The following is a 12,341-nucleotide window of genomic DNA, read 5'->3' as shown; positions in this document are numbered from 1 at the left end:
CCAGAATTTCCCTGGTTGGGATCAATAAAGTATATCTATCTATCTATCTATCTATATTATATTTTAAGTTCTGATATACTGTAAATTAAATAGGTGAAAGAACTGTTTCGGGAAATTGCCTTTAATGTTTATGGTGTTATTTTATAGATATTATAGTGCATTTTGCAATTATAGCAATGCTGTTGGACTTTAAAAGCAACATATATGGATTTTTATGGGCATATTTTGAGTTCTGGTATTGGGCTGGTTTTTGGGCCCTTTTTATACCAACCAGGTTGGGCGGGTTTTGGGCTGGTTTTGAGTTGCTGTTTGGCTGCTTTTGTCTCACAGACCTGGCAACCCTGATTGCGTCCCGCCATGTCACGTGACACCGCGCATCGCTAATGACAGTTTGCGGAGAGCGGATAATTTTTCCCGCAGTTATGATGCTGAACGGAGGCTCTCACCGCAGCTCGGTAATCTGCACCATCTGCGGAACTGCCTACACTTTACCCGGTGGGACTTTAACATCACATTTCTGTCTGTTTAAGGAACTTTTATCAACTCGCTTCACGTTAAAAAAAACAAGTTAAAATTAAAAGCTAGGCTGGCCCGCGCTAGCTAGCTAACAGCTATCCGCTAGCTAGCTAACAGTGGCTCGCTAGCGTGGTTTCTTTCGGGTATAAAAGTGTCTTCATATTTTCTACACCCAAAGTCATTAAAGGTTATGATAAGCTGATTTTTAAGTCATGAGTTCAGTCATAAATGTGGAAATATCGTGGTTTGTATTTGCGCCACTTTCCCACCTGTAGGGTTTCATTCGACGTCGGAACTGCGCAGTTTATTTTGACGCAGGTGTTCAGCAGCTCAGGTAACCTAGCGTCTGTTTTAAACACCGACACCGCAAAGTAAACTGTTATTTACGCAACTGCCCTTACAATGTGAACTGGTGTACTTTTTTTTTTTTTTTTTTTTCAACTAGAAACTTATGAATAAGAATAAGAGTATCGGCAGCCCAGCCTTTTTACTAGTCGGGGAGCCAAAGTCTCAAAAATGGGTTGAACCTGACATGGTCTGCCATACTTTTTATTTGTGTTTTTTCTGTTAACTTTGACCCTAAGGACCAATAATTGGAGGGTCTGCTCTGCTGGAAATATCGCGAAAAAAAATTGTGGCCATTTTAGTGTATGCACCCTGTATTTTTTTTTTTATCAGAAAAATGTTAAAAACGATTTTTTTCCTCAAATCCTCAGTGGGTTGGGTAGACTGTCAATAAATACATTCCCAGATACACAGAACACGTGCTGACAACATCCACTGAAAGAATAACTCTTAAAACACATTTCTTAATTATTTTGCATCAATTCAATGCAAACAAATTAGGCGTTTTCTCACTTTTTTCCAATATTTTCATCTTTACTTCATTGGCAAGAGCCAAGAGCCATGAGAGATGCTCTGTGAACATTTTTTAACCACGGTTGAAAACTTGTTTATTGAACATTGCTTTTAACTAACTGTCAACACCTTTCTTTTTAAATTTTTATTCTGATATTTTACACATTTTGTTGTTTTTATGTCCTCCATCATTTCCCCTTCCTGTTTTTATCTCCTTTTTTTTATGTGTCTTAATGGCTTCTTCTTCTTTTTTTTTTTTTTTCTCTCTTTTTCAACTGGTTGCCTGGTTCCATCATGCAGTATTTGCACGTTTTAAATTACCCCTTTAAAAAAAAAAAAAACTCCTCTTTGAGAACTTTTAGCTTCACTCCCTGTATGAAAGGTGTTATATAAAGAAAATTTCACTATTATTATTTTCATTCTGATTTGTATGACTGTAATGAAGCCATTTCATCAGTCTGTCTGTAATTAGCTGATGGTAATTTACTGTAGTAAAGTTAACGTTAGTTACAGAAAATCATAACTATATATTTATATAGTTTTTTTGTATTATGACCTCCTAAATGTCATTGAAATTGATTTAGGTGTAACTAAAAACTTTACCACATTGTCAGATTACTAAATGTGGAACCTTTTTTAGTGATAAGTTGTCTGGCTCCAGCACTGCACCAGACCAAATGAGAAAAGTCAGAAAATATTAGCAAGCATAAGAAGCATTCCACCTAATTAGATCTGTTGATCAATAGGATGACAAGAACTGTGGTTATCAATAATGTTCTCTCTGGTTCACGGGGTATTATTCCAGATTTACATGTAACACAGCTGTTAGAAACACGCAGATTAATCACAGCAAGATGTCTGATGTTGAAACTGGACCTCAGCCTTTAAATGAAACGCTGCTTCTTGTCACGTGTGGGCATTTTTGTGTATTTTCCTTCATTTTGCTCCTGTATGATGTGGTCAGATTCATTTGTTTTTCCTCTGTTGTACAGGAGCACTGACACTGCATTGTTCCTGCTTGTCTCTGTTGTTTTTCGTATTTCTGTGTTGCAGAGGATGACGTTGAAGGCAACCTGCCTCGTGTGCTTGTCTGCGGCCACATCTACTGCACCAGCTGCCTGAGCTCACTCGACGTTGACGGTGTCGTCACGTGTCCCGAGTGCAAGGTAAAGTTACCGCTGAGAAAAGTCTTGGACCTAGAGTGAGTCTAAATTCACATTTTCATATGTGGCCTAGTATGAATTTGGTTAAGGTGCAGGCTTGCTTCTAATTTTATGACTTTGTACTCTTTATTGCAAACCTTTTATTGTGTGCGTATGTGTCTTTATTCACTGCCCTGCTTTTCCTGGTTGTATTTTGTTTTTCCTAATTTTGTTTTATTTGTTCTCACTGACTTAAGGACTTAGCAAACTCTGTTTTTTGATTGTTGCCTGCCTGTATGAATGAAGTTTTTTTTAATTATTATTAGTTTTTAACCAAATGAAGGCTTTTCCTCATGTTCACACTGAGTGGTTTTTGGTCTGAGTCGGCCTGTTTGTCATTCCCTGTGTCTGTCTCTGTATGAGAAAAGAAAATGCCTCACCAGACTCACATGTGAACTCTGGCCTTTTATTATACGATAAATACAGTATCTCGTAGAATATTTCTCAAGCCCAATGTTATAGATTATCTGCATGTATTGTGCTAAATTCTCTCCTACACAGAGACATGGAGAATGGTTTTCGACATCACTGATCATCTTGTATGTTTTGTCGGCATAATAAATATCTCACATTGTAAACACCTCACATGAAAGCAGGCAGCTGAGCTAAGGTTTTATTTGCATTACAAGAACCTGTAAAAGCTTTTATGATCTGAGCAACACCAAGTCACACATAGTAGAAACTTTTTGTTGCCCTGCCATATTGATATCTGATTGCTATTGTGATATGAATTGCTATTGTTATCTGATTGCTATTGTGATATGAATCTAGATACCATCTGGGATATCAGATATTATAAAGTTGTGATGTCTTTTCCTGCTTGTAAAGGCTCCACCTGCTTGGTCGTCATTTGTACATTACTAATGATTGTTTAGTGAAAATATCTTATCCAAGGGCAAACAGTCATCCCTACAACATTGCCAAGCATGCTGCATTTCTGGCTGCACCCCAGTCACTGATGGGAAAGCACATGTTTTGCCTGTGACTCTCAAGCCACAGTGGTAACTTGATGGACAAGTCATTTTCTTGATGTGATTTTAAAAAAAAAAAAAAAAAAAAAAAAAAAAAAGATGCACCAACATGGTCCCAGGCTGAAAATGTTAAATACGATGAAAAGGATGAAAGACACAAGGTGTTTTCCTGCAGGCTGAGTCTCCCCTTCCTGAGGCCGGCGTGTTTGGGCTGCAGGAGGACAGCAGAATTATAGGCTGCATCTACACAGCCAGGATGAACAAGATGAAAAGGTACAGTGTAATCAGAGATTTTCTGGATAGAGATATTCCACCTCCGAGCATATGTGAGGCCATATCCAGGGGGCAACACAGAGCACAAAAACTGGGCTAAACAGAGTCAGATGAACAGCGAGAATAAAGAGAAACACAGCAGGGAAATAAAACATAGTGTCTGTTGAGTGTTGATTTGTTTTTGTGTCATAAAATGTCACAGCTGTGAAGCAATCAAAATGTTTCTCGTCCACAGCACCACAGTGTCTCTCTTTCTTGCCATCCTGCTTTCAGCTGGATCCTGCCATCTCTTTTTCTCTTGTCTTTTTTTAAAATGAGTCAGGAAGCCAACTTGAAAGCCTAACTTTATTTTAATGTTATCAGACTAGGAGAAACATCCTTCCCTTTGTCCTAAATAGATACTAGAGTGCCTCTTTGTGTTATGAATATTGAAGCGTTACTGAAGGAGTTCCTGTACTTTTGGAAAGTACTATCCTCTGAGCAGGGACTTCTTGTGGGCGAAAAAAAAAGTATATAGATTGGATTAACTTTTAAACACTGATCTCTGTGATCAAAAGTTTCTCAAAAAGTTCCTGGGGAAAAGTTGCTGCAGTCAAAACCCACCTAGTGTCACTCTTCATCTGTTTGTGGAACCCATTTGGCTCGCCGTCCCCTCACTGCCACCAAACATCTCACCGAACCTAAGGGGTGAGGTTAGGTTGCTGGGAAACAAACTGGAAAATACTCCGGCAGTGGTAAAATAACATCAGAGAAAGTCCACAGGGTGCAGTTATTGTCATCTACCATAGAAACCAAATGAGTAGAGCCTGCCGGGCTTTTTTGGGCCTTCAGTTCACGGCCGAGCAGAGTATTTCCGTCACTGTGTCAGCTGAAGAGTTTGTTTGAATAAGTTTATTGAAACCGTCGTGACAAAACAAGCACCTGGCTGTCGGGTGGATCTTTCTGTCGTGGTGTCGCAGCAGCAGCAAAGGGGGAAGTCAAAGTTAACGCACAAAATCAGTTAAAATCAGTTCAATCAAGAGACACATAGACGAATCAAGAATGAAAGTGGTTTATTATAACGGATGAGCAATTATTAAATGACAAGACTTTGGCGCTTAGACTCTACAGGGAGATTTAATCGAAGGGCGACAGCCCTGAGCAGCATCTAAATAAATCCCCCCATGGAGTCCAGACACTGGTGGTGGTGGTGGTGGGGTGGCGACTAATGGGGCTGAAGATGAGCTGAACTGATGAATCTGGGAAGACCAGGAGGCGATGGGGAGGTGGAGGGGCGCACGACAGCAGCGTGAATCTAGAGGCACGGAGAGAGGCATATTTAAAAAAGCCACGGTAAGCTGATAGGCTAACGAGGAAGGTGAGGCGCTAGGCCATTGGAAGATGAGAACAGCTGACGAGAACAGCTGATCGAGCTCAGTTGACAGCCCCACAGTGACAGCCGGGAAATTATGAGTGCGCATGCGAGAGAAGAGTGAATGGCATAATAACAGAGGAATAGAATTATTGATGAAAGCAGGCAAAAGATGGTCTTCTTGATTGAACTTACGCTAAGCTCCATTACCGTAGTATTAAAGTTATTTAAAAACGATTCAAAGCTAAGTCACAGCCTCTGTCAGGCTAATGTGACTATTAGCTGATTTAGATGTGGGCTAAGTTAATCATAATTAACTGCATTGTTGGAAACAAAATTATTGAATAATGTTATGGAAAAGCCACCAGCAGCCTACCATGCAAGATTCAACGTCTCCCAAAAGTATTTTTTCCTTTGTTTTTAAATATGAATCAAAATCAAGAGCCACAATGTTAATTTCACAGTTCTTTTTTTTCCTCACTTTGTGAAAACAGAACATGTTTCCGTTAGTTTGCAGCAGTTCTCCTGACATAAACAAACTGTTGTTTAATCTGATTTCCTCTGAACCAATGGCTCATGCCGGCTCTACCTATTCAATTGCTATATTATCTACACATGTGCATAACAGAAGAAGTTATAATAAAATGCATACACAGAAACCCAGCAAGCAGACATTGTAGTAGAGGCTCTTCACAGCATTGCAGCCCTGCACCAACTGAGATGTTGGTGTGTCAGAAACTTTCCTTTTATATTTTGGACCCTCCAAGTGGACCAGCACAATCAGTTAACCTATCACTGTAAGGCAAGAGGACATCCACTCATATTTCCAATAGGATGAAAAATACATAATACTAGAAAATGAGCCCATATTGTACTGAACCTAAAAAATCACAAACTATGAATGAATGTTTTATTTCGAACATGTGTGAGTAACACAAGAAAGTAAACTGGAAAACAAACAAACAAAACCCATGATAATAGTCAAAATAACAATAACTATAGAAAAACTATAATATTATTTTGGGATGTCACTCATCAATTAGGTTGATGTGGCACAGGTGGATGTGCCTGCGCACTCATGCATATATAAGTGAGCCTGACACAACACACGGGTCCTTTGTCCTAACCAGGAGGTGCTACAGATGGTAAGAGCAGACACCGATTGGAATCCAGTGACGTCTATGCGAGGAAAATTAATAAAAATGTTACTGCAACCCCAAGATTCCTGTTGTATGGCTTTCATTGTGCTTGCTATGTGTGTTTGATTGAGAATAGCACAGAAGATTTGACAGATGTGACAAGGCCCAGTGTGTGCACCCACTGTGTTAGTCCTTTACCTGACCACCAGGAGTCGTGTGTAAGTGTCGGTGCTGTGTTAATGTAGGTGGACAGTCTGCCACACTCCAGTAAAAACTAACTGGCTGACAGAATGCTAAAGTTTGAATGGGCTACCGGGCTACTGAGGCACAAACATGCCACGATAAGATAAGGAGTGATCATCAGATGAGTGGCTTTTTAGCACAGAGCAGCTTCTAACATGCTCTGATGTTTTTCACCTTAGATGAGCATTAACTGAAGAGAACAGGACCCCCAGGCTGTTCGTTACTTGCCAATGTGGCAAACAGTAGGCCATCTTTAGTGGTGTAAACTGTTGATGTTTAGAGTTAAGTGACCATAGGCCTGACCTGTCTTTTGTTTCGTGTTGTAACTCCTGAAGCTGCCGGGTCAACAGATCGAAGCAACGCAGAAAGAGCAAATTATCAATGGAGGACAGTGCCACCGCAGAGGAAGAGGAGCAGGTAGGACATAGAAAACGGTCAGATTGGTGCCAGTTGGGGGAGGAGTGAGAGAGAAAGGGTAAATGATTTGACATGTCTTTGCTTTAGCCTGTAGACAGAGAGAAGATGAAGCAGGTGCTGGATGAGGCGTTGGCCCAGGCAGCAGAGAATAGTGCCCAGCTGGATCACATTCACCAGGTGAAAGAATCAGCACAGCCAACATACATACACATTATGGCTTCATTTCAGCTCTTAAATTCAGTATCGCTGGGACCAGTCACTCCTACGGTTGTCTTCCACTCAACTTAAACTTGAACATTGGAATGCTTTCAATACTACCGGTGCTATTATTGCATTTATATTCAAGACTAATTGTTTCTTAGTGATTACGATCACAGTCTCTATCAAAATATTGCAAAACATTATCGCGCAGCTCTAATTTTAATGATAATTCAGCCCCACTTAAGAAAACAGAATTAAAAAATGCACATTGTGCAGATAAGAAACAAAAAAGGTGACACCTCAAAAGAAGCAAACCACAAATGAAGATGTATCTGCTGCTACAGTGTGTGTTTATCTGTGTGAGTCTGTCTTTCTGTCTGTGTATCTGTGTGTGTGTTGCCTTCATGTGTGGCCTGTGTCCAGACTCTGGCGGCAGGTCTTGCAGTTCAGATGAAGAAAGACAGAGCTCGTCTGGTGGCTGAGATCGACAGGGCTGTGGACCGAGCTGTACACCTTCTGTATAAGAGGTATAAAATCAAACCACAGAAAATGCAAATGTTTCTCCGTGGTAAGAAACAATCCATACTGTGACAACTGAAGTTAATGCTACCCAGAGAATGGACTCCTGTCTTGGAGGACCCAGGATACTTCAGATAAAAATGTCTTATAATTTCCTAAATAATGACGGTTATGAACCAGCCCCTCCTTTGTCGACAGGAAGGAGATGCTGTTGACTGAGTTGGCCAACATGGAGACACATTTCTCCTCCAGCCAGAAGGAGGTGAGACGCGTCCAGGACAGGATGAAGGCCCTGGAGATTGCCATGCAGACGGCCAGAGAAGTCCGCCGTGTCCCGTCCCTGGAGCAGTACTGCACCCTGGACAAGGTGACGCATGTGCCACCCAGACACAAAGAGCCAGTCTCACATAGAAAAGACTACCAGGAGACACAAGCTACACGTGAATTACGGGGATGAACCAACCACCTTTCTGTACGTTTTCCCATTTTTTTTCTGCATCTGTAAAAAAGTCTTTAAATGTGTGCATATGTGTCTGAGACAGGTGCTGGAGACTTTGTGTGCTCCTGTGGATCCAGATTCCTTTGATATGAAATGCATCACTCTGGGCTCTGGACTCAGGTCAGTCACTTTGTAAACCTGGTGCAAAACTACAACATGGGAAAGAAACAGCAGCCACTTTTCTGACGAGTTCAGGCCGAGGCTGCTGTTTGCTGGTCAATCAGCCTGACTTCCGCTGTCTACTGTGTGCAGTGTTCATTTTCTTGTCCTGCAATATTCTTTGTGGTTGGGCAAGTAAAACAGGAGCCCTGTGAACATTATTTATTTTAATGTTAATTTGAATAAGATAAACTTGCACTGCTGAGGTTATCACGGATATGGCTTACACTGTTTAGGTTGAAATCTTGTGTGTCTGTGTGTGTTTCAGATGTGATTTCCTGTCAGACAGTCTGAGCCACAGTCTGTCAGTGTGTATGAAGATGAAGGCCGGGAGCCCTGAGCCGTGAGTCTTGGCACAGATTCCACTTTTATTCCAAAAAAAAGTTCATATCCGTTTGGGGGGAAAATAATGTTAAGAAGATTGAGTCCTAAAAAATACCTGTTTTGTGTACCATGTTGTGCTGTAATGCTAGCAGTTAGTGTGTGAAGGAAAGCATATTTTATCCTAATTGCTGGCTATCTGATTTTCAAATGAAACTCTTCACTTGTTCGGTGTTTCTGAAGAGTCTTGTTAGAAGCTACGGAATCTTAATTTCCTCAAGAAGAAAGTAATGGGAAATTTTGTTTGTGCTTTGAGATGATGTCCAAAGCAGTGTTATTTTCAAGTGGTGGGAACCTCATCCTGTTCACTCCTAAATTACATAGAGGTGTGAGACCCTACATGATAGGAGTCATTTTACATTTACATGATTAGGGCTCCCAGTGTGAAAAAGCTAATGTGCATCTGGGTCTGGAAACTGCATTTCCTGTTAAGGCGTCTTTTTTGTTCTGTTTGTCAGAGGAGCTTCACAGTGACACATGGAGAAAAAATCAAGTTTGAAATGAAGGCATACTGCCAAGGGCAACAATCCAGATTTCATGTTTCCATATTCAAAAGGATGGCATCAGTCTTTGGACTTTGCCGATCATTTAATGCAAATACAAAGAGAATCCAGCAGAAAACCTCAAGCAGATCCTTCTCCCCTGCTTGTTTTCTTTTTTCGTCAGCAAAACAACGTTGTTTAATGACACCAGTCAGCTATACAGTGCTGTGCCCCCAGCTAGGTGGTGTTCACTTCTATAGCTATTATCAAGTCCTGTTTATTTGCACTATAGTTTTTACCAATACTGATTCTGTTCTTTTGAGAATAACTCTCAAAATATTGAAAGTGTGGACAGCCTTGGATCATGTGTGAAACAGAGTCCTTTTGCCGTTCCTCCTCAGCTTGTCCGATCAGGCCGGCTCTAGCAGAAAACCCTCCTGGCGTCACGGCGAGCACAGGAGCAGCAGCCGCACCCCGCCCAGGCATGCCAAGCCCTCAGCCGGCCAGCAGTGGAACCAGGAGAGCCCGAGATCCGGCCGATCGCCGCGACGCTCCCCTCCGAGCCCAAGACGTCAGCATCGGCGCAGCCTCTCCCACCACAGCTCTGCCTCAGACCCGGGAACTCCAGACGTCATCATCGAGGAGCTCATAGAGGAGGAGGAAAAACAAGGTGGGATGAAATGACATTGAATGGAAGTGGTTTCCAGACAGGGAAAGACAAGAAATTTATTATGTTTGCAGCAAGCCATGGAATATCATGGAATCTTGTTCGCCTCAAAAATTAGAAGATTGGTTAGTTACTCATGCAATATTTATTTTTCTGTGGTGCTCATATTATGTCAATTTCCCCTGCAGAATAAAACAAAATCTTAACCTTTAATGACATTCATGAAGTTGAAGTGTGTGTAAAATGTTGGTTAAGGGGAAAAAAAGCTTTATTCTGTTTATAAAGGTCATGGGCATTCAATATCTGAAGTCATGGAAATATCAGGGAATTTTTGCTACACTTGTTGCTTAGCAGACAACCTGAAAAACAGGAGGTGAGCGACAAGTAACATCTAGCAAACATCTTCACACAACCACTGAAAATATACGTTAATAGATTGGTCTTGGAATTTTAAGAATCAGAATTATAATGAAGATTGGAATTAAATGGAAATGAGATATTTTTACCCAGCCGTTTCTCAAAGTACTGTGCTGCATTTCTGCCTCCTAGATTCTGCTCTTGTGGCCGGACACGGTGATTTCAAAGGTGAGTGCAGAAACGTGAGTGACAAACCACAAAATCCATACAATGCAAATGTACAACAAATAGCAAAAGGGCAGTAGGACCACACATGCATCTCTTATTATGTTCACAGGCCTTTAAGAGTTTGTCTGTTTGTTGTGCTGTTTGTATGCACCAGTGACCTCATTGGAAATAAGTCTTCTGATTAATACTTTCCTCTGTTATTTTTAAGCTTACTTGTACATGCATTTTTTTTTCATCATGTTTTTTGTTCATCACATAGATGGATAAAAAATGCAGTGCAGTAGGTTTGAATAGAAATTTAAATGTTGAGCATCGGGTGTCTATACAGCCAGATGCTTTAGAAGTGTAAACAAAAAAGAAGATGCACATAGAAAAATGATCAACACCAAATCACTTTGGATTAAACTGGAGAGGAACAGAAGATCTTTTTTTTTTTTTTTTTTTTTTTTTCTTGTTTTAAAGCTCTCCCACCTACCGGCCCTGAGCTGGCCAGTGACAAATGGCGGATCCACAGGAGAAAGAAGCTTCAGGTGAACGCCACACCTGCCCAGCATCAGCAGGACAAAGGTAGGAGACAAAGACTGCTATAAGATAGATAGATAGATAGATAGATATACTTTATTGATCCCAACCAGGGAAATTGTGGTGTTCCAGCAGCAACAGTAGAAATATATAATAAAGTTAAATAAAATAGAATAAAGGCTAAATATATACAATAAAGACTATAAAGACTAAAAATATACATGAATGAATATGAAATGAAATATACAGATGGAATTAAGTATATACATGATTGCATAGATAAGGAGAGTTAGTATGAAACCACGAAACCAAGAACCAAGTGGCAGAACCACATGTCAAAACATCTTTGAGCACATGTAGCAATACAAATTTAGAAATAAAAGACACTTGCCAAAACAATATGTATGAACATTTTTTTTCATCACTTTTGTTTAAACTCAAAATCACAGATCCCCCAAAATATGTTGCCGTTTTTTTTTTTTTTTTTAGCTCATCCAGCAAACATAGTGATAACAACTCATTTAGTGTAATCTTAAGTGTTCAGATCTTCTTTTCCTTCCAACAAGGTAAAAAATCTGCTATTGGGATGAGATAATCCCACTTATTTCAAACATTAATCAACTTCTTTCCAAATTTTTCTTGTATCAGGTGTCATTTTTGTGATCCTAGTGGGCCTTCTTTTGCCTTGATTCAAGATATTTGTACTGGTTCGCAGAAATATTCCTGAAACAAGTGGGACTGCATTGGTGATGTTGCTGCTACTGTAGGTTCAACTCCTGCTCACCATCTGAACTACAGCTTTTATTTACGCAGTGTTTTGGTACAGTGCATTGAACTGTCGCATAAATAAAATATATGTTGTAGTGCTGATGGTGTGTGGGAGTTAACCCGTTGATTTGCAAATCACTGCCATTTTCCCAGCACCTGCCGTTCAACAGTTTGCTATATTGTTTGAAGAAATTACGATTTTTAAGGCTTAATATGTGACTATATGACTTACTTAGAGGGCTTAGAGTTTTTCAGTGTGCCTTCCTCCTGTCTCACCCTTTTGCTCCCTTTCTCATTCCTCTTGTCCATCTCTCTTCACATTACCCGCCCCCTCTCTGCCCTCCGGCCTTCTTTCCTCTGTCCTCTCCTCCTCCTTACCCCTCCCAGTCAGTAAGTGGGTGATGGTGGTGGTCACCCATGTCGTGAATCCCAGCCACTTCTACGTTCGCTACGTGGCTGAGAATAAAGACGCCATGATGCTGTCCAGGAAGATCAACCTGTTCTGTGCCAGAGAAAAGAGTCTCTTCAGTCCTAAGGACAGTCTGGAGACAGGTGTGTGTGTGTGTGTGTGTGTGTGTGTGTGTGTGT

At 40.7% G+C, this 12,341-nt stretch overlaps 1 protein-coding gene across 14 annotated transcripts in view; it reads left to right on the top strand.

Moving 5' to 3' along the window:
* Positions 1-369: 369 nt before the first annotated feature.
* rnf17 (ring finger protein 17) overlaps positions 370-12,341 on the top strand; it is a 34,545-nt gene continuing 22,573 nt past the window's right edge. For 13 of the 14 annotated variants that reach the window (XM_030081596.1, XM_030081595.1, XM_030081597.1 and 10 more), the window contains exons 1-14: positions 370-495; positions 2,428-2,540; positions 3,723-3,820; positions 6,302-6,316; positions 6,889-6,970; positions 7,058-7,147; positions 7,595-7,698; positions 7,889-8,057; positions 8,233-8,309; positions 8,617-8,691; positions 9,613-9,881; positions 10,428-10,463; positions 10,926-11,030; positions 12,141-12,305. In XM_030081596.1, the coding sequence (XP_029937456.1) occupies positions 384-495; positions 2,428-2,540; positions 3,723-3,820; positions 6,302-6,316; positions 6,889-6,970; positions 7,058-7,147; positions 7,595-7,698; positions 7,889-8,057; positions 8,233-8,309; positions 8,617-8,691; positions 9,613-9,881; positions 10,428-10,463; positions 10,926-11,030; positions 12,141-12,305 (1,510 nt within the window). In that variant the 5' untranslated portion in view covers positions 370-383. The remainder of the gene's footprint in view (positions 496-2,427; positions 2,541-3,722; positions 3,821-6,301; positions 6,317-6,888; positions 6,971-7,057; positions 7,148-7,594; positions 7,699-7,888; positions 8,058-8,232; positions 8,310-8,616; positions 8,692-9,612; positions 9,882-10,427; positions 10,464-10,925; positions 11,031-12,140; positions 12,306-12,341) is intronic. The other variant, XM_030081598.1, reaches the window with a different exon arrangement.

The sequence above is a fragment of the Myripristis murdjan genome, chromosome 21 (genome assembly GCF_902150065.1).
Source record: "Myripristis murdjan chromosome 21, fMyrMur1.1, whole genome shotgun sequence".
Lineage (NCBI taxonomy): Eukaryota > Metazoa > Chordata > Actinopteri > Holocentriformes > Holocentridae > Myripristis > Myripristis murdjan.
This window is presented reverse-complemented; position numbering and strand designations above follow the sequence as displayed.